This window comes from Dendrobates tinctorius, unplaced genomic scaffold (genome assembly GCF_039654945.1).
Source record: "Dendrobates tinctorius isolate UK_male_01 unplaced genomic scaffold, ASM3965494v1 ptg000059l, whole genome shotgun sequence".
NCBI classification, from domain to species: domain Eukaryota; kingdom Metazoa; phylum Chordata; class Amphibia; order Anura; family Dendrobatidae; genus Dendrobates; species Dendrobates tinctorius.
In genome coordinates, this window is record NW_027361727.1 from 21,934,415 (window position 1) to 21,955,276 (window position 20,862).

Here is a 20,862-nt window from a genome sequence, read left to right on the forward strand (position 1 = left end):
CTTGCATTGCTAAATTTGATCCGACCTTTGGAAAATTTGACGTTTTCCATGTAGCAATCACGGACCCCGTAGATTATCCGCAGACCCCGTAGATTATCCGCAGACCCCGTAGATTATCCGCAGACCCCGTAGATTATCCGCAGACCCCGTAGATTATCTCAGGTACAAGTGCCATCAATGAAAATGACGGTTATCGCTCATTTGCAAAAATTGGACGCGTGAATGAGGCTGAACACAGGATATTCACAACTCTGGCATTTCAGAAACCCCCCAGAATTGTATGTTTCCTAAGACGGGAATGTTTGGGATGGTGATCAGCCCAGTGTGGGCATGTACATGTCTGTGGTGGGCACCGGTTGTCCTGGGCCGCTCCTTATAAGAAGCGCCTTCTGTGCCGTTCTGGGCATGGGACGTGTTCTGTCATTCACACTTCTCAGGCATTTCTTCGTTATTAGGACATGGGGCGGATCACATGCCAGAGCGATGCCCTGCAATAAAACCTGCCGAGACCTGGAGACACCTGTGTGCCAGGTGGTTTCTCTGCTTGTAGAACGTGTTCTCCGTCCTCTCCTGTCCCGCTCTGGAGGACTCGGTCCGTGCACAGATTACACACAGGACACTGATTTCCTGTAGGACCTGTGTAGTACCACATTTCTCCTGTGGGGGTGCTGTGAGAACTGAGCACTTGTGACGGTGTTTCCCCGCATATGGCTGATTGTTAGCGGTTCAGGCAGTTTATTGTCAGGGGACCCTTTTAGCAAATATGGTCTGTCGAATATGATATTAATGATGGATACACGGCGGGGATGGGTTTTTTTTTTCTGCAGGACTCTTTCATTTCTGCACTCCTCTGATATTATACCACCACCAGGACTGACCCTAACTATAGGACGTCCCCTCCCGGACCCCCTGCTATCACAGCAGGTTTCCGTCCTTCCCTTCAGTGTAAGCAATGAGCGAGGATCTGTTTGTAGATTTACATATTAAATTGTCCTTTACAGTAGTTGTATGAAACCAGCAGATTTTACAGAAACGTCGCCTCCCCTGTCTGTAGGCCGTGGCGGGTATTGCAGCCGGACTGCATTGCTTTGCACAGGGCACAGCAATCCTATAAGATTTGGTAGCGGCTGAGCCTCTGTTTCTTAGGGGAAGGAGGGTCCTTTTTCTAATCCTGGACAATCCACTCTAAGTGATGAGCGCCTATTGGCGCCCCCTATTGGTCCACTTATCATATAAGAGCATAAGTGCACTTTTTTTTTTCCAGTGATTCAAAGTGAGAAAGTCTTTGACTTTTTTGTTTTTTTTCCCCACAATTTAAAGGATCATTTCCAAGAATTGTGGAAATTGTGAAATTTGAGAATTTAATAATTGCAAAATGGAGCAGATTGCGTTTGAGCCGCGAGCATATTACAGAAGCACTCCTCCGCCTCTGTCCTCCTCCTCCGCCTCTGTCCTCCTCCTCCGCCTCTGTCCTCCTCCTCCATCATTATTATTATTATTATTTATTGCTATAGCACCCTTGATTCCATGGTGCTGTACATGAGAAGGGGTTACATACAAATTACAGATATCACTTACAGTAAACAAGCTAACAATGACAGACTGATACAGAGGGGAGAGAGGACCCTGCCCTTTCGGGCTTACATGCTACAGGATGGAGGGGAAGGAGACATTACGTTGGGGGGTTGCAGCAGCTCCGGTGATGGTGAGGCGGTGGCTCCATTAGTGGTGAGGAGGTAGCGGGGTCATTGCAGGCTGAAGGCTTTCTTGAAGAGATGGGTTTTCAGGTTCCGTCTGACGGATCTGAATGTGGTTGATAGTCGGACGTGTTGAGGCGTGGAATTCCAGAGGATGGGGGATATTCAAGAGAAGTCTTGGAGGCGGTTGGGTGAGGAGCGAATAAGTGTGGAGGAGAGAAGGAGGTCTTGGGAGTACCGGAGATTACGTGAGGGAAGATATTGGGAGATTCATCAGAAGATCAATGCTGCAATACTGTGTACTTTTATTTAAATAGTTGTAGACGTGCTTTACAGAGGGATGAGGGGTGGGAGAAAGGAATGGGAAGTATGTTTTGAAAATATTTATAACTTGTTCACTCTTCACAGATTGAATATGCTGGTTGTTTTATTTTTTGTTATGCAATAAAAATTTATCTGATTTAAAAAAAGGTATCGGGAGATTAGTTCAGAGACATATGGGGGAGACAGGTTATAGATGGCCTTGTAGGTCAGTATTGGTAATTTGAACTGGATACGCTGAGGGAATGGGAGCCAGTGAAGGGATTTGCAGAGGGGAGAAGCGGAGGAGTAGCGAGGAGAGAGATGAATTAATCAGACAGCAGAGTTAAGGATGGACTGGAGAGGTGTGAGGGTGTTAGCAGGGAGACCACAGAAAAGGATGTTGCAATAGTCGAGGCAGGAGATGATGAGGGTGTGCACAAGCATTTTAGTAGAGTGAGGATTGAGGAAAGGACGGATTCTGGAAATATTTTTGAGCTGGAGGCGACAGGAGGTGGAAAGAGCTTGGATGTGCGGTTTGAAGGACAGGGCAGAGTCAAGGGTTACTCCGAGGCAGCGGACCTCTGGTATGGGGGAAAGCGTGATGTCATTAATTGTGATAGATGGGTCAGGTAAGGAAGATCTGTGAGATGGGGGAAAGATGATGAGTTCAGATTTGTCCACATTGAGTTTGATGAAGCGAGAGGAGAAGGAGGATATGGCTGATAGACACTCCGAGATTCTGGACAGCAGAGAGGTGACATCTGGGCCAGAGAGGTAGATCTGAGTATAATTATCAGCATAAAGGTGGTACTGGAATCCATGGGACTTTGAGTTGCTCCAGGCCAAGTGTATAGTGTATCCATCCTCCTCTTCCTCCATCCTCCTCCCTCAAAGTTTCTATCCTCTTAATATATTGCAGTCATCATATTATACAGCACTATGTACTTACAATTGCTCATTTTGCATTTCTACCCAGATAATTATTCTCTTTTCCATTAGTTCTTTTGACGTCTTGTGAATAAAAGCTGAATCCTTCTAAGCTCTATGTATAAATAGGAGATACATTTTTCCCGTATGAGTCAGGAATTGCTGCAAAAGTCCCAGGAGGAGGGAGCAGCTGAGTCAGGAGGTGAAGAAGGGAACGATAAATGCAGGGACAAGAGTCTTCCTGTTTCTACATAGAGCAGAGAAAAGAGAAGAATTAGCTGGGTAGAAAGGAAAAATGAGCAATTGTAAATACACATTGCTGTATAATATGATGACTGCAATATATCAAATGGATAGCAATTTTGATAGGAGGAGTGATCTTTAATATTTGTGGCACCTAAGGGTCCAGCGCCATGCTGTGGAAGAGTCCTACGTTATTGTATGTGTATGGTAGCCCTCGTCACAGAGGAGCGGCTGAGGAAGGTGGATGCCCATTTTGCTCCTGCATCGCTTGCACTGACTGTGGATAAACCATAGGTGCAGCCATTCATTTTCATTTGTAATAGTCATAAATAATAAGGGAAAATTACACTTGTATTGATCCATAGACTTAAATCGTCAGCGCAGCCACCTACTTCAGTTTCACTACTTAGCGTCGCCCCACCTCGACATTTCTAGATAGTAAATGTAAAATTCAGCATAAAAAAGTGAGTTTGTTAACTTTTGTTGTTGTTTACGCTTACGTTTAGATCTTATACCATGTGGAAACTGTCAGCAAGCAGGGCATAGTTGTTTTTTTTTTTTTTTTTTTGTAATGTATAGCGGCCTATTTACCCCTTTATAGTCAATTGTCCACACAGTGCACTTTATTTTCTTAAAGGGCCCTTACGGGGGCCACGAAACGCTTGGTGTTCAGGGTCTCGCCACAATGCTGCATCTGTTCACACCTTGGCCTCGTTCCCCTCGTCTCTGCTCTGGACCCCCGTTTGTGCATCCCTTCTTGCACAGACGCAGCAGTCACGTTGGCACTCGCTGCCTGACCATGTGTTTTCTATGGAGGATGGTAAATATTTATCTGCATGCTAATAACCGTCCACCGCCATTTAGCCCTGTCAGTCCTCTGGCAGCAGTCATTTAAAGGAACAGGAACGTGAATATTTCATTTTTGTAATTTATCTTTTTTGGAGGAACGAGTTCTTTTAGAGAAGTTGTGGCATGGATTCCGGCCTCATGTTCTCGTATTTAGTTTTGACCCCGGTCCCATAACTTGTGGGTGACCACAGTGGTATAATCCTTTGGACTACATCCTCCTCCATCATTGATTGCCACGGAGGGAGAAGTGATCCGGGATCTTATGTGCTCCCTCTAGGGCAGACTGACATATTTATGTTCTCTGCATTAAATATGATACTAGACAGCATTGATCAGGCAGGTCGGTGGGTTCTTACTGGAGACAGTCAGCAAGTTGGTCCCTGGACATTCCATCAAACAGCTTAGCTGAGCATTGCAGTGGGACAGGCTGTAATGTCATGTCACATTACATCTTGTCGTTCATCTAAAGGTGTGTGTGGCCCTTTAAATAGTAACATTCTCGACTCCTCAAAGTGCAATAAGATTGATGGAGTTTGTACCAGGAACTTTTTATAGGTGCAGTTACTTTGCCTGAAAAAAACGCTAGTTCTGCCAAAAGTACCCACACCCAGCGTCTACTGTTCTTTAGCCATCTGTAAGCTTTTATAGGGGGCCTTGCTTTGGCTATAGGGGGGCTCTAGCACCAATCTTAAAACAAGAACTCTGACTCCTTCATCTAGTGACTTCTGCCATTAAACCACAGATGGCTTTTTGGGGCCACACATGGGTCAGTTTGCCCATGATGCTATCACTGGTTGTTAAATGGACAGGCGCCGAAAAATCAGATTGATACTGCAGAATTGGCAGGGTTGTGGCACCGCCGCTCTGCTTCCTGGCTCTCTGCTGCAACAGTTCTGTCTGACAATCTTGTCCCAAGGGAAACCTTCTCTTCGATGGGGTTGTCAGGCAACACATCTACTGCGTGCAGGGGGCACAGTACTGAAGGTGATGGGAGATAAATAGGTGACTATTCAGGGGTCTAAAAAGTTTGGAGGAGAAACTTTTTGGTAAAAGTTTGGAGGAGAAACTTTTTAGTAAAAGTTTGGAGGAGAAACTTTTTGGTAAAAGTTTGGAGGAGAAACTTTTTGGTAAAAGTTTGGAGGAGAAACTTTTTGGTAAAAGTTTGGAGGAGAAACTTTTTGGTAAAAGTTTGGAGGAGAAACTTTTTGGTAAAAGTTTGGAGGAGAAAAAAAAAAAAATATATATATATATATATATATATATATATATATATATATATATATATATATATATATATATATATATATATATATATATATATATCTCTTTGTACTAAATGTACAAAGATCTGAAAAATTCCTTCTCCGCCTTGTGTGATTTATAGAAATTGGCATCTGCAGATACAAAGTATTTACTTTTCCTCGTTTTTGTAAATTTGCCCAAGAATGTTTCGTGCTGAGCGAGGTCCCCAGGAATGTTCTATGGAGTCTTTTTATTTCTTGGGTGCTGTCTTATCGGTCGTGAGTTCTTAAAGGGGCGCACACAACCAAAACATCACCTGTCCTATGAAACTAGATTACATTGGCGTTCATTCTTTGGAAATAAAGGAATTTCTGATTTCTATATAGATCGAGGTCATTGGCTCTTTTGGCCACAATTTTTCATGATCATTTTGTCTCCAGGGGGCAGTGTTTGATTTAAATTACCATAGATACACATTGGTGATTAGGGCGGCACGGTGGCTCAGTGGTTAGCGCTGCAGCCTTGGTCCTGGGTTCCTGGGTTCCTCGGTCCTGGGTTCGAATCGAGGACAACACCAAGGACAACATCTGCAAGGAGTTTGTATGTTCTCCCCGTGTTTGCGTGGGTTTCCTCCGGGTACTCCGGTTTCCTCCCACATTCTAAAGACATACTGATGGGGCTCACAATCTAAATTCCCTATCGGGGACAGTGATGAAAATATGTGCAAACTGTAAAGCGCTGTGGAATATGTTAGCGCTATATAAAAATAAAGATTATTATTTATTATTATTATTATTAGTGGTAAACATCAGGATGTCAATATTTTTTTTTCATTTATTTTCATTTTTACTGCATGAATTAGCGCCAGGGATGGTAATTCATTAACCTCTTGAAGTTTTGAATTATTTTGCATATCTTTATCAATAGAATTTCCAAACTATTAAACGCCACATTAAAGGGATTTGGATTTGTGTGACCGGTTATAGTTAAGGGAATGTCCAGAAATAGAAAAGCACGGCGTGTTCTATTCTACTAAGGTAAATGTGGCTGAGCTGTAATACCGTAAACAACCTGTAGACAAGGGTGGCGCTGGATTATTTTAAAGAAATCCTGTAAAGCAATGAATTCTCCCAGGAAAAGTTGTTTTTTTTTTGTTTTTTTTTTATGGACACTTTCCCCAATAAGTCAATAACAAGGACTTGTTGGCCATGATGATCGCTGGGGGTCGTCTAAGGCGAGCTATGGCCATATTGTGCCAATCCACCTAAATAGTCATTATTTTTGTGATTGCTTCTCTGGAATGGGGCTGCATTATAATAATGGGGAAATTACCATGACATTGGGAATAGTGTAGGGCTTAACCAGGCGGCGACCTCTGACCCTGACGTCCCCGTATAGGGGTAGAGGGGTCGTCTCCTGTGGGACATATCCTCTTATCTCTGACAATCAGATTATTTGCCTTTAGTAGCTGCTGGGCTTCTGTGTCTGTCCATGTGTAATGTGCCCGTGGTCTGCGCCCCTGGGAACGAGGCCTCGGTGAAGTTCATTTCCATAGACATAAAAGGAGCAGAGACATAAAGGAGAGCGCGGACCTGCAGCTGCCAGACAGGCTCTTGTGCAGCTTTTGTTGGTGGCCCCCGTGGCTCATTCGTTAATGCCAGTGCAGGGGAGAGGAGGAGTGCGCCTTGTATTTGGGGAACACAGGCATCATTGTCCCCCCATCTGCAGCCCCCCCCCCTCATGTGACACAATGCCACTAATGACGATGGACAGGTCCCCCCTCTAAGCAGTGCTGTATACAAAGAAGTAGCCGGGGGTCCTGGGTGGTTGTGGGACTCCGACTATCATTGAAGGCGACATGATTGAGAGGTCTGCAGAGCGTCACAGCAACTGGGCCCTGCTCATGTCAATCCCCCCAGACCCCCACATGTATCCTGGAGGGATGGGGGCCCCCCTACATGTATCCTGGAGGGGGATGGGGGGCCCCCCTACATGTATCCCATGTTATCATGGCGCTGGTAAATAACTCCCAGGTCTAGTTCTGAGACTTTGTGGAATTGCCAATAAGCGATTGTCCCATTTGCTGAGTGTTCTCTTTACACCCAACAAGCAATTTTTTGTTACTGTTGAAATCTGGGTGTTAAATTTAGGGCGTAAAGAAAAGTGGAGTGAGTGACACCCTCTCCCCGGGCTGTGGGGTGTCTGGGCTTGTTCTGCAGGTGACACTACAGGCCCTCTATTATAATCCCATTATAGGTCCGCCATGGGCCCTGGGATCATCAGCAGGGAATTAACTCTTTCCTGTGCACTTATTTACTTGATCAGGACTGGAATATTATAGAAGCCCGCAGCACGGCGTAATGCAAACAGATAGCCGGCGTCTATAATAATGGCCGGTGCGACTGCGCAACTAATGCGTTCAACACGGATATTAATGTTAGCAAACATAGTTATGGAATTAGTGATGTCCTGTCACTTTAAAGAAATCCTCTGAGGTCCATACATGGCTCAAATCACTTTCCTGTTTTTGATGGTTTGTTAGTGTGTCAATGTACATAAAATGTGTGGGTCTGGGGCTGGCCGGAGATGGCTGGAACTGGCAGAGGATGGCTGTCTGTGGGACTGGCCGGGGATGAGGACGTTTGGGTATGGGTCTGGGGCTGGCCGAGGATTGCTGGTTATGGGGCTGGCTGGGGAAGTGTGGGTCTGGGGCTGGCTGGGGACGAGGACAGCTGAGTATGGGTCTGGGGCTGGCTGGGGATGAGGACAGCTGAGTATGGGTCTGGGGCTGGCCGAAGATGGCTGGGTATGGGTCTGGGGCTGGAGCTGGCTGTGGAGCTGGGATGCTTTATGCTGATTGATTTTCCCCCCCCCCCCCCAGTGCTCGGATTAGCAGAGCTGAGGTTGTTGTCGTCCTGACATTCACGAACAGCAAAAAATCACCCTTGGTTATATAAAAGTAAGGTTATTAACCCTTTGATGTCTGTCTTTTTCTTTTCCCAGGTTCGAAACCCCAGAGAAAATGGCCAGTGGCGGCTGCATGAAAGTGATCAAATACTTCCTGTTCTTATTTAACCTCCTGTTCTTTGTAAGTATCAACGACGGGGCCATTAACCTTTTAACCACCTCCTGCTAATATTCTTTACAGAACTAGATGAATCGACATGATGGATCGCAGATAACCGACAAATATAGTGGCCGCCCCTCTGCAGCCTGAAATGACTGATAAGAGAGAGCAATAACATGCGATCACCTGTACTGTCCACTCTTGGTGCCTCCTTTTATAATGTTTTTCAGCGCAATATGATGATGATGATGGTGTTTTTTGCCCCTGTAGCCCGGTCCATGTGATGGGTGGGCCCGGTCCATGTGATGGGTGGGCCCGGTCCATGTGATGGGTGGGCCCGGTCCATGTGATGGGTGGGCCCGGTCCATGTGATGGGTGGGCCCGGTCCATGTGGTGGCTGGCCCGGTCCATGTGGTGACTGGCCCGGTCCATGTGGTGGGTGGCCCCGCGTAAGGTCCCTGTATTATAGTCCCGTGTTTTTCTCTTCTTCAAGCTTATCGGAGCCGCTCTTATCTTTCCTATTGTTTTCTTAATTCCTTTTTCGTTTTCCAAGCTGTGGCCATGTCCTGTTGATTACACAAGTCCGTCCAAACCTCGTGAGGAGCCCGCCATACAGTGCATCCAGTCACTGCACCTGTCCCCACAGGGGCATATATAGACTCTGGGGGTGCGGGGTAGTGACACGCTGGCACTTGGGGTACAGGATGATGATGGATATGATGCCATTTTTGTACCTGGAATGTATCTAATCTAGTAGCCAAGTATTGAGGACGGAGTTGCAATACCAGACTCTGCCCATGGCCAAGAGTGGCGCTCTTACAAGTGACATGAGACCTATTCCTATACATTGGCCTATAGTATATGGAGGAAGGTCGCCCTTCACACCTGATACTTTGCTACGATGAGTTTTTTTTCCCACCGACTGTAAGTTCCTTCCTCATTAATAAAACTTCTCCTGACCCTGAGAACTTCTCGTCCTCCTCCTATAGCTTCCTTATATGAACTTCTTGTTGGATCTGTGCCCGGTGTCCACCAGTATTTACTGTAGGACTAGCATTCTCTTGGTGCACCAGCAGGATCAGGATGTGCAGTACTTTCTCTGTATTCGTAGCTTCTGACCCTCCTGTGGATGGCTGATGGGGATGGATGGGTCGGAAGCTGCGGCCGTTTCCCCTTCTGATGATGGAGCCGTGTATCTGTCTGCACAGAATGAGGAACAGATAAAGCTCCTGATCTGCGGCTTCCTGTTACCGAACGTTACGCTGTAACCTCTGCAAAATAATCTGTTTACGTGGCATCCCAGTGTCTGTGCAGGAAACGAGCTGTGCCAGGGCAAACGTAGGGGGCGCCATAGCCAAAAGTGGGCCATCTGCACCCTGGCACCAGTGTGGCCCCTTGGTGCCAGTGGACAAGGGGAAGGCCTCCTCGTATTGCTCCCCCCCCCGCCCCCATTTGCTACAATGTATCAGTGCAAATAATATGGAAGACTGGTGGGATTGTAGCGAGTCCTCTCAAACCCTCAGCGCTGAGGTTTTGGGTCTGTACAGGTTTTATGCTCCTGGATGTAACCAAGAATGTTTCCACCTACTGACAACAAGCAGAGATCTCAAAACTGTGAACAAATCAAACAAAAAGGGCCGATTCGTCATTTTGAAGGGTTTTTCTCAATTTGAATTTTTCAAAATGACGTAAGCGGTACATGAATTAGAAACGCTCTTTATTTTAGCCTTGAACCCTTTTTGTAGCCAACAATTCTCTTGTTCCGTTAAAATGTCACACGTTTTTAATATTTCGCTAAAAAGTAAAAAAAAAATTCTGCCATAAAGAAAACCCAACAATCTGTGGAAAGGGGCAACTTTGCAAAACTTTTGCAACTTTTTTTTTTTTTTAAAAAAGTTGCAATTGCTGAATTGGCCATGGGAATCTGGGAAACATAAAGGTCAAAAAAAAAGAAATGGCAAGCACATCTGAAAATAGACTTCAATAAGGACTCGCATTAGACTTTGGGGCAAATATGAAAAACGTCAAAAACTTAAAAAAAAGAAAATGTTGAAAACGCAATAACGAATCGAGGCCAAAGTCTGATAGAAAGTATCGGCCGGCGTTTGGCAACAACTTGACAGTTGCATCCTGTAAGAGAACGTGAGCCGTTGTAACCGCCGAGAAGTAAGGGGTTAAGCGCGGCGGCTGCGCGTACAGCTGTTTGGACATTCCTGCCGCACGCACAGACTTGGAGCAGCTGTGGGATTGGCCCGGAGAGCTCCGCTGTTGGATGTGAAGCCACTTGCCCCCCCCCCCCAAACTTTACTTCTTAAAGGACAGCTGGACCCATCCTGGGAATTTAGGGAATGCATCTTTTTATGATTGTCTTCCTTGGAGAGAGGGGGCAACAACCTCCATTTGCATTAACCCTTTCTGTGCCACACGTCCGTTAGCCCAGCGCTGAGCGCCAGTCATTGGCGCTGTAAGACGAGATTCCTGGAAACTGTTCAGGACGCTGGTGAGCCAGAGGTCAGTCTCTTTGGCGTGCAAAAGACGAAAGGACAATTTATCTCGGGGTAAGTTGCAGTTTGCAGGAAGTTCTGTAACTTTCTAAAAGTCTTTGCAATCTTTCTACCATTTTTTTTACTCTTTTTAAAGATCGCTGCTTGTTGTCAGTAAATGGAAACATTCACGATTACTAGCTGAAGGAGTGTGATTATTGCCTGAGATGTACCTTTAAGGGGAACAACGGTGTCGGAGAGGTCATAACTCCTACCCCGAAAGTAACAGAAATTAGTGTTTTAAGTGACAGGTGGGGGGCGCTGCTTCAGGCCCTGAAGTATCACATCACATTCTGAATTATACCCCGTGCAGACAATGCTCTGTAAGCTAAATCCACCTGCGCTGATACATTGTTACAATCTTCTATAGATTCCGATTACTACATTGACCGATTATTCTAAGCTTCGTATCCTCTGGGACTGGACACCTTGCCCGTGTGGTGGCAGTGACCGCCAGACAGAGCAGCTGGTAGCTGCCCATACACCCAGGACGTGGCAAAAAAACGGAGAGAACAGCTGGTGTCCATGTGAGGGCAGGTGGTCCGCGTGACCAAGCTCCCCAGATAGGAAACTGTAAAACAGCGCATTCCGATGAGTAGCGGAGGGTACCAGGCGCCGCACATCCCATCCGCCCCAGAGTCGAGGGCATCATCGCAGGTAACGCCCTACAACCACCGAGCCAAAGAGCTGACAATCTACCTAGATTGATATCCCGTTGCATAAGTAAAGTTCCAGTAACTGTTCCTGTGCGGTAATTTATGGGAAGATGCGCTCTCCTGGACAATCCCTGTAAGATTCAGTACAGCAGCGCCACCTAGTGGCTTTATTAACACAAACTGTAGGGAGATTGGGATCGAATTGAACATGTGATGCTAACGTCCATTTATGTTCATGCTGCGTAATTCATCAATAGGAATCCGGATAGTTTACCCCCCCCCCATATGACTTTAATTTGCAGAGGAGTGCATGCTGGGACTTGTAGTTTTGCATGAGCTGACCAGGTGGCCATACTCCACAATCACTCATCCGCTATATCCTACCATTTTAAGGATCTGCTTCTGACATTTGCCTCCTGATTGGGTTATCTCGGATGCGGTGAATGTTCTGTAAGTGGCGAGTGAGCGCGCCATTGGCCGCTGATGTCTTTCTTTATTAGCGGCGCCGCTTATCGAAGCCGCGTCCATTCTGTGCGATGCACTGGAGCGCTCCCCTGTGTTCATAACTTGGGTTTTTGTGTTGAGTCAGCAAGTTCCTTCCTCCATGTTCCTCATCTCGCCGAACAGGTCTGTCCGGGTGCAGCAGGGCAGCATTAACCCTTGCACTCCAGACTCCATTGTTACTCCTCAGTTTTGGCTCATTGGGTAAAACTGAGGTCTGACTACCAGGATTAGATCGTCTATTTGTTTGCCCCCTTTTTTTTACTTTTGCACATGGAAACCTGTAGGAAGGTTTCAGCTTCAGCAGATAACAGATCCATCCCTGGATCCTCGGGGGAGGGTCATTGATTGCATCAGAACCCCAAAACGGGGGCAAAGTTTCCGTACCAGCTGCAAGGGTTTGATGAGGGTTGTAGTTCTGCAACAGCCAGAGTTGTCACTAGTGGAGATCCACTGACAGTCTCATGCAGGTAGGAGACATTAATGGCATCATCTGTTATACTCCAGTCACATCCGGAGCTGCATTTAATATTGTACTCTGTGATCGGTCAATCTGGCTGAGGTGGTTATAAATCTCCCTTCTTGTTTGCAGATTCTTGGAGCCGTGATCCTCGGGTTCGGAATATGGATCCTGGTGGATAAAACCAGTTTCGTCGCCGTCTTGCGTAAGTTTGTGTATCGATCTTGTTCTGCAAAGTCCAGAAAAATCTAAACCTACAAAATAGTTCTTCTATAAAGATACAGCAAAACCTTTATTGTACTTCTAATATATTAAATACACATAAACACGGCCTCCCAGAAGAACAGGGCTACTGATCCAAATCGGGAGTATTGTAGGGGGATGCAGGACCCAGGGAATATACCCCAATGATCCAACTCAATCGTTTATCTGGTCATGTTGCTCTCTGCGTCAGTAAAGACACGGGTGACAGGATGTTTTAATCTATTGTTCCATGGCTGAAAAAAAAAATTGTTGCTTTAAGTCAAGCAAGTGAGGCTGAAGTGCTATAAGTGAGCCAAAGCACTTCCCAAGTTTCTTCCTCTCTGGCGTTATTTCCCAGCACCACTTTGCTCGGCTTTACTGACTGGCTTGACTACAAAGCATGATGAGCCAAACCAGAAGCTCCATTTGCAGATACGTGTTTCAGAGGTTTGTGTAGTGTGTCAATTTGACATGGGGAGACCTCTAGGTCATATAAGCCTTCTCTGGAAATTTAAATATGCAAGTAATCTGTTGAGATAGGCAGAGAACAGTGGGGGGCGCTGTAGCACCAGTCCTCTTCCCCTCTGAGGAGGGTACTTGCATATTTTAATTCATAGGATTGCATTTCTGAAATTAATAGAGACATAAAAGTGGCATAACTTCTCATGAATTTGCCGGGTGGACATAGACTCGCCCCATCCGTCCTGTGCTGTCTCCCTATTGGCCGGGACAGTTGGGCGTAGACTTTCCCCATCCATCTTGTGCTGTCTCCCTATTGGCCGGGACAGTCGGGCGTAGACTCTCCTCATCCATCCTGTGCTGTCTCCCTATTGGTGTGGACATTCGGGCGTAGACTCCTCCTCATCTGTCCTGTGCTGTCCCCCTATTGGCCAGGACAGTCAGGCGTAGACTCTACCCATCCCTCCTGTGCGGTCTCCCTATTGGTCGAGACGGTTGGGCGTAGTCTCCCCATCCCTCCTGTGCTATCTCCCTTTTGGCCAGGACAGGTTTGTGTAGACTCTCCCCATCCCTCCTGTGCCGTCTCCCTATTGGCCAGGACAGGTTTGTGTAGACTCTTCCCATCCCTCCTGTGCCGTCTCCCTATTGGCCAGGACAGGTTTGTGTAGACTCTCCCCATCCCTCCTGTGCCATCTCCCTATTGGCCAGGACAGGTTTGTGTAGACTCTCCCCATCCCTCCTGTGCCGTCTCCCTATTGGCCAGGACAGGTTTGTGTAGACTCTCCCCATCCCTCCTGTGCTGTCTCCCTATTGGCCGGGATCGGCAGGTGTAGACTCTTCCCTTCCATCCTGTGCTGTCTCCCTATTGGCCGGGACAGGTGGGCTTAGACTCCTCCTCATCTGTCCTGTCCTGTGCTGTCTCCCTATTGGCCGGGATCGGCAGGTGTAGACTCTCCCCATCCCTCCTGTGCCGTCTCCCTATTGGCCGGGATTGGCAGGTGTAGACTCTCCCCATCCCTCCTGTGCCGTCTGCCTATTGGCCACGACAGGTGAGCGTAGACTCTCCCCATCCGTCCTGTGCTGTCTCCCTATTGGCCGGGACAGTCGGGTGTAGACTCTCCTCATCCCTCCTGTGCCGTCTCCCTATTGGTCAGGATCGGCCAGTAAATGCCAAATGTTGCAGAACTTTTGAGCAACTTCTGAGTTGAGCAAAGATATTTCGACTTATTAAGGTATTTTATGTCAGATTTCTTAATGAATCGTCCATTAAGTTTTACATTTACAGAAATCATAAAGTGAATAATTACAAAGCCTTTCCCATCATCGCTACGACCTAAAATAAAAATCACCAGCAATAAATGTCGGCATTAATGTTTTATGTTTTTCTTGCAAATATGAAAACTGGTGAATTGAGATGTACTTAGATGGAAACCCCTATGGGGTGGAGAAGTATCGTCCCCGAGCTGATCTGGTTTCTGATGAGAAACTTTACATGTATAGAAGTGAAGCAGCGCCACCATTGTTTGCAGGATGTATTTGGTATTGCGGCCTTTACTGGAATGGAGCGGAGTTGCAATAACACTCAAAACCTGTGGACGAGAGGGGCGCTGCATCTAGAAAAGAAGCGACACAGATTAGGTTATTGTGGCACAAGTAATATGCGAGAAATTACTGATGGGGAAATGACCCCGCTGGATGGAAGTGTTGGTCGGACGCCATCTGTCGATCATTGACCTGTAAGGTTCTGCTCTACTGCAGATTGCAAATGGAAAGAGACTGTCAAAAACCGTCCTGACACAGCACAGAGCGGTCACATGAACTTCCGCAAGGAAAATCGAAAAGTCAACAGTTTTAAGAATAGAAAACAAGTTACTGCTTGTCCTGAGTGAGAAGCGACATATGGAGACCAGTGCCAGGAGCCGGCATAGTCATCGAGCTCTGCTCCATCTGGCCCCATGGCCCCGGTGTATAATACCCAGCTTTTTGCCCCACCTGGTGTCTAACATCCGCCCCCCTCGCCCCGGTGTATACCCTCCAGCCCCCCACCATGCCATCTGCCTTTACTCTCGGTTCTGTAAATAGGAGCCATCGGGTAACAAGTCCGTTCGTGACGTTTCTTCCTCCTGAATCTTCCCCCATCAGGCTGTGAGTGATATTAGTGAGAAGTGGAAGGAACCGCAGCAACTCAGCCATGAAGAGACCCCGTAACGTTACAGATCGGGGGGCCGAGCGCTGAGGAGCAGAGGGTAGAAAAGTCACCAACGCTCTGCTGACCCCCAAGTCCAGACCACCTCTGGTATCAGCACAAACACTGCACCCCCACCGGGAGCTTCATGGCCGAGCAGCTGCATGCAGCCGTACATCACCAAGCACAATGCCGAGCGTCTGAGTAGTATAAAGCCACCACCACTGGACTGAGGGCTGGCATGTAACGCTCCATTGTTGTCTTGCACACAGATGGCTCCTCGTCCTCGCTGAAGATCGGCTCGTACATCCTGATCGCGGTGGGAGGCGTCACGATGATCATGGGATTCCTGGGCTGCATTGGGGCTGTGAATGAAGTCCGCTGTCTGCTTGGACTGGTGCGTATTTCACTGACTAATTATTCCTTCAGTCTTAATGATGGGCGTGCAGGAATCACAGGTGCCAAGGTCATTAAGAGGCATAACAAACTAGTTTTTGAAGAATTGACAGGCGAGTGTAGCCACTTGGTGTCTTGCCCAGCTTTGCCCAGTTTGGTAGATCTACCCAAAAAAATTCCCCCAAAAATGCAAAATTTTTGTGCAACTTCGCTTTGCCCAAAGATTTTTTTTTTTTGACCTTTTCTTATGTAAATTGCTGCAAATTGTCTCTTCAGAGAGGAAGAGGACTAGAACGCTAGTGCCGCCTATTGGAAGTAACGATCCTAAAAGTCAATGTCGACCCTTTAACGAGCCTTGTTACATGACTTAGGATAAAAGGCAAGCCAGAATCTCAATTTGCAGACTCTGTTTCGGGGTACTGCCCCTCGTCAGTGCAAAGTGTGAGATCTGGTTTGGCTGTGAGAGAGGCGTCTGACCGATATCCAAGAAATATCATTTCCCCTTGCGGAGAATGACATGCTAAGCATGCCGAGGTGAGGAGATTTAAAGCCGCTTAAGTCTTCTCATCTCAGCATGCTTAGCATGTCATTCTCCGCAAGGAGAAATGCTACGTAAATTGTTGAAATGGAAGGTGAATAATGGCTCCTGTACTGAATTCCGAGTCCGAAATCCCTGATCGCCAGCAATAAATTTTAATATAATAAATGACAGTCGTAAATTATACGATGGAACAGTGGAGCCTGTGTATTCCCTGTAATTCAGGTCGTCCTTACAGTCTCCGTTCTTATTTCAGTATTTCTCGTTCCTGCTGCTCATTCTCCTCGCTCAGATCGCAGCCGGTGTCCTGATCTACCTCCAAAGGGAATCTGTAAGTACAAGAGTCCGCCAATGGTTGCCCACCTGGTGGATCCTGTCACCGGAGGACTTATTTGGGTGGACTGGTGGCTGTGCGGATCGATGGATGGACGGGGGTGCGGATTGGTAGATGGTCTACTGTGAGGTGGCCTGGAAGTTTCATGGATGGTTCGTTGGGTTAGTGATAGGTGGCTGGAACAATAGGTACGTGGATAATTGGTTGAGTGCAGGAACAGTTGGTTGGTTGGTTGGCTAGGTGGTTGGTTGTATGGGATGAGAAGATGTGTGAAAGTATAGGGCATAGGTGGGTAGGCCTATGGATCAGTAAGTGATGGATGGGTAGATGGACCAATATGTGGATCATTGTTTCGATACGTGGTTTGGTCAGATAGGTAGATGTGTGAAAGCATATGGTAAATGTGGTAGGTCTGGGGATAATTGGGGGATGGATGGGTGAATTAGTTAGTTGCATATGTGGGTGGTAGATTGTGGATGGCTAAAAGTGCAAAGGGATTGGTAGTTGGACTGTGGGGTGGCCTGAAAGATTGATGGGTGGGTGGACCAGTAGGTAGGTGGATAATTGATTTCAGTGCAGGAATAGTTGGTTGGATGTTTGCTTGTATGGGATTGATAAATATGTGACAGTATATGGTATCTGGATAGGTCTATGGATAGTTTTGAGGATGGTTGGTTGGACTAATTCGGCGGATGGACTTGGAACACAGATTGATGGATGGACGGAAAGGGGTGCGGATTGGTGGATGGACTTTAGGGGTGGCCTGAAAGATTCATGGATGTTTTGTTGGCTTAGTGATGGGTGGGTGGACCAGTAAGTAGGTGGATAATGGCTTGGGTGGATGAATAGGGCATATGGGGGTGACTATGGATAGGTAGGGGGTGGGTGAGTTAATTAGTGGGTGGTTATCTGCATGTGTGGGTGGTGGCTGTGGAGCTTGGTTGTATTATGTGGTTGGGTGAGTTATTGAGCGGCTCGGTAGGTGGTTGGTCGGGTTCAGGTTCACACTTATTGCCTTGCACATAGGTAGTTGGGTGAGTGAGGAAATGTCCATCACCGGCGCTGCCCGGAGTGATGCCGCTTGGGATCCCGCCCTGGCACAGTCACTTGTGCTGCCTGACTTCTCTCCCTTTTTTTTCTTTTTTTTTTTTTTTTTTTTTTTTTTTTTTTTTACCTTTTGTCTTTTTTTTTTTTTTTTTTTTTTTGTTCGTAGCTCAAAACTGAGATGTCGGGCGTCATCCATGAGCTGATAGTGAACTACAACCCCAGTGACGCCGTGAACACGAGCGCGGAGGCTACGTGGGACTACATCCAGCACAATGTGAGTACGGAGCAGTGATTACGGGGGAGGTTTATAGCCTCCTGTAACGCACTGGTATAATTGCCGCCCTGACTTATTATGCAGCCTGTGATTCATGACATGGCGGATTCTGTACTTTTTATTCGTTGCTGTTAGGACTTGCAGGGATAAAATATGATGAGAACCTATTATTGCCCTAGGCACAGTTTACCCTGACCTACTGTATGTGGCCATTTATACAGCTTGAAGAATCCCCCCCCCCCCGTGCGGTGTAAGATTTGGGATGCAGCAGTGCTAGTGGCAGTTGTCCCAATATGGTCAATGCTTCGCCACAACAGGTTTTCATTGGGGTCCTGAGGGAGCCGACAAAGGAATAATTAAGATGGGAAAATTCAGTTTTCACTGTAGATCCCCGTAAGTTTAGATATCTACAAGAAGGCTCCTGGTGGGCGGGCAGACACAAAATAGTCCCTCCCCCGAAGAGCCGGCAATAAGCATGTACTCACATTGGTACTTTGTAGGCAGTTTGTTTCCAATGCAAACTCTATTTCACTTCTATTTGGACATCTAGTTAATGGATTAATTCTGTGCTCTTGGATTATGCCCGCCTCTAATCAGCTCTTCAGGGGAGGGACTTGGTAAGTCCCTGCCCACTAGCAGCCTATCCATTAGATCTTCTCATAGACACCCTATATTTATGGGAATCCGTGCTGTTTTTGGTTGCAGCTCCAGTGCTGCGGTTGGATCAGTTACCAGAACTGGACTGAAAATCATTCTCTTACCAACAAAACCAACGTGTATCCCTGCTCTTGTCAGAAAAACGCAACAGCGTCTGAAGGTTTCTGCAATTCTACTGTCGCCAATCTGCATCAAGTTGTGAGTTTATGAATCTTCTTTTTTTTTTTTTTTTTTTTTTCAATATTGTGCAATTTAATGGATGTAGATATTCTTGCAGTTGGGTTTCTTAAAATATTTTGCAACTTTTGCCTTCTATAGCCCGTCATGTTCATTTTGTCACTGCAATAATGATTTCACTGAGGATCCATCAGCGAGCTAATTTTGCTTGTTAACTCCCTTTTCTGTCTTTTTCGGAGCTCATCTCTGCTGATTTATGACCATGTGAAAGTTTACCTCAACTTTGATGTGGTCATCAAATAGCTGAGAGGAGTTTAGAATAAGAGAAGTCTCAACTCCTTATCAGAATGAGCTCACTGATGGAAGCTCAGTTAACTCATTTAGAAAGTGCAAAGAAACAAAATCAAATGGTACCATTTTTCTTTTTTTTTTTTTTTTTTATAAAACCGAATGGCGTGCGACATTTTATGTACAAATCTGTTTTTGTTTTTTTTTTTGTTTGTTTTTTAATATAACACATTGTCGAAAAATTTCCTCTCCGTTGTAAGGGGAACCTGAAGATTGCTGCTTAAAGGGTAGACATGTAAAATTTAGCACTTAAAGGGCCGCTCCATTTTGGCAATATAGCTGTATCATTTGAAGCGTGGACATGCCAGGCATTGTTCTCCACTGATGAAGTAAGTCTCCGCCGCTCCCGGTTTCTAAATGCCGCCATTGTGTTTCCAGGGCTGCGTGCAACAAGTGGAGAGCTGGCTGCAGGACAATCTGGGGATTATCTTGGGCGTGTGCGTTGGAGTCGGCGTTACCGAGGTAAGACTGATGTATGGCAGAGGATTGGGGTGCTGCTGACTGTGCAGATGTAGCAGAGCTGAATTTATCATTGAGAAAATCTCCCAAAATTCGATATATAAATTTTGATGGAAAATGAACCTGTCAGGATGGGGTTAAAGAAAACATATTTTTTTTTTTTTTTTTTAATATCCGGCTCCTTTTTTTTTTATTTATCTTTTTGACACTATAAAAATTAAAATTTTGGCCAATCTGAATAATGGGCCTGGATTTGTTTGTGTCTTTGAGTTTCTGCGTTGCCGCGTCTTACACCATCTCCATCTCCTCTGCAGTTAATAGGACTCGTCCTGTCCATATGTCTCTGCCGGAACATCCAAAACGAAGATTACACCAAAGTACCAAAATACTAAGAAAAATCCACCGGACTCCACGGAAGAAGCTGAGGGGAGAGGATCTGCACCCCCCGCGCCACCATGTATATACACTGAGCCTCTGCAAATTAACCAGAACCACACTTAGAGGGGAAGGGATGTCGGCGCCGTGGGGATGTCGGCGCGACGGTGAATTACGTTGTGACATGGCAGAGGGTCTTTACCTCTAAGAGGGAAGTGCTCCGACCCAAAACGATATTGAAATGTGACTAGAGTAGGGGATGAGACACTCGAGCGCTTACACGGCTGCAGGTCCCGGCAAGTGCAGCGGAAACCTGCAGCATTGCGATTCCGGGGGAGGGGGGGGGGACGCGGGTTGCATGAAGCCCCATAATGGGAGGGGGGAGGGCGGGGGTCCGTATATGGTTATCAGGGCTTTGTATAGTGATGTGTAAAGAAAGGAGCAAAATTATCTAAATAGAGCATTTTTATTTGTGTATAAATACAATAGATGTAAATAAATGTCTGGTACTCGGTCCTCGCTCTGCTTTGCTTTAATGCTCCGATGGGAGTTGTAGTTCTCCCCAGCTGGAGGACCACCACACTATGGGATCCAAGTTCCTAGCTCTGCAACTTTCCAATGTACTTTGTATCTCAATTCTTCTTTGTAAGATCTCCGCTTGCTTTTAAATGAATGGAAACATCAAGGACCAGGACCGACCTGCGGCTTCTCGGAGCTGAGCGGTCGTTAGTCGTATCCAGGTTGGACAATGCTCCGCGAGCTGCGGACGTTTCTCCCCTGATGAATATCTATAATAATAAATGCCCTAACCAGCTTCCGGTTGTAACCGGTGACGTCACCACACACACACACACACACACACACACACACACACACACACAC

General features: G+C 46.4%; 1 protein-coding gene across 2 annotated transcripts in view; it reads left to right on the forward strand.

Moving 5' to 3' along the window:
- CD82 (CD82 molecule) overlaps positions 1-20,494 on the forward strand; it is a 39,981-nt gene extending 19,487 nt beyond the window's left edge. For both annotated transcript variants that reach the window (XM_073578571.1, XM_073578572.1), the window contains exons 2-9: positions 8,265-8,349; positions 12,621-12,693; positions 15,648-15,772; positions 16,566-16,640; positions 17,857-17,964; positions 18,670-18,819; positions 19,525-19,608; positions 19,920-20,494. In XM_073578571.1, coding sequence (XP_073434672.1) covers positions 8,284-8,349; positions 12,621-12,693; positions 15,648-15,772; positions 16,566-16,640; positions 17,857-17,964; positions 18,670-18,819; positions 19,525-19,608; positions 19,920-19,997 — 759 coding nt within the window. In that variant the 5' untranslated portion in view covers positions 8,265-8,283 and the 3' untranslated portion in view covers positions 19,998-20,494. The remainder of the gene's footprint in view (positions 1-8,264; positions 8,350-12,620; positions 12,694-15,647; positions 15,773-16,565; positions 16,641-17,856; positions 17,965-18,669; positions 18,820-19,524; positions 19,609-19,919) is intronic.
- Positions 20,495-20,862: the final 368 nt, after the last annotated feature.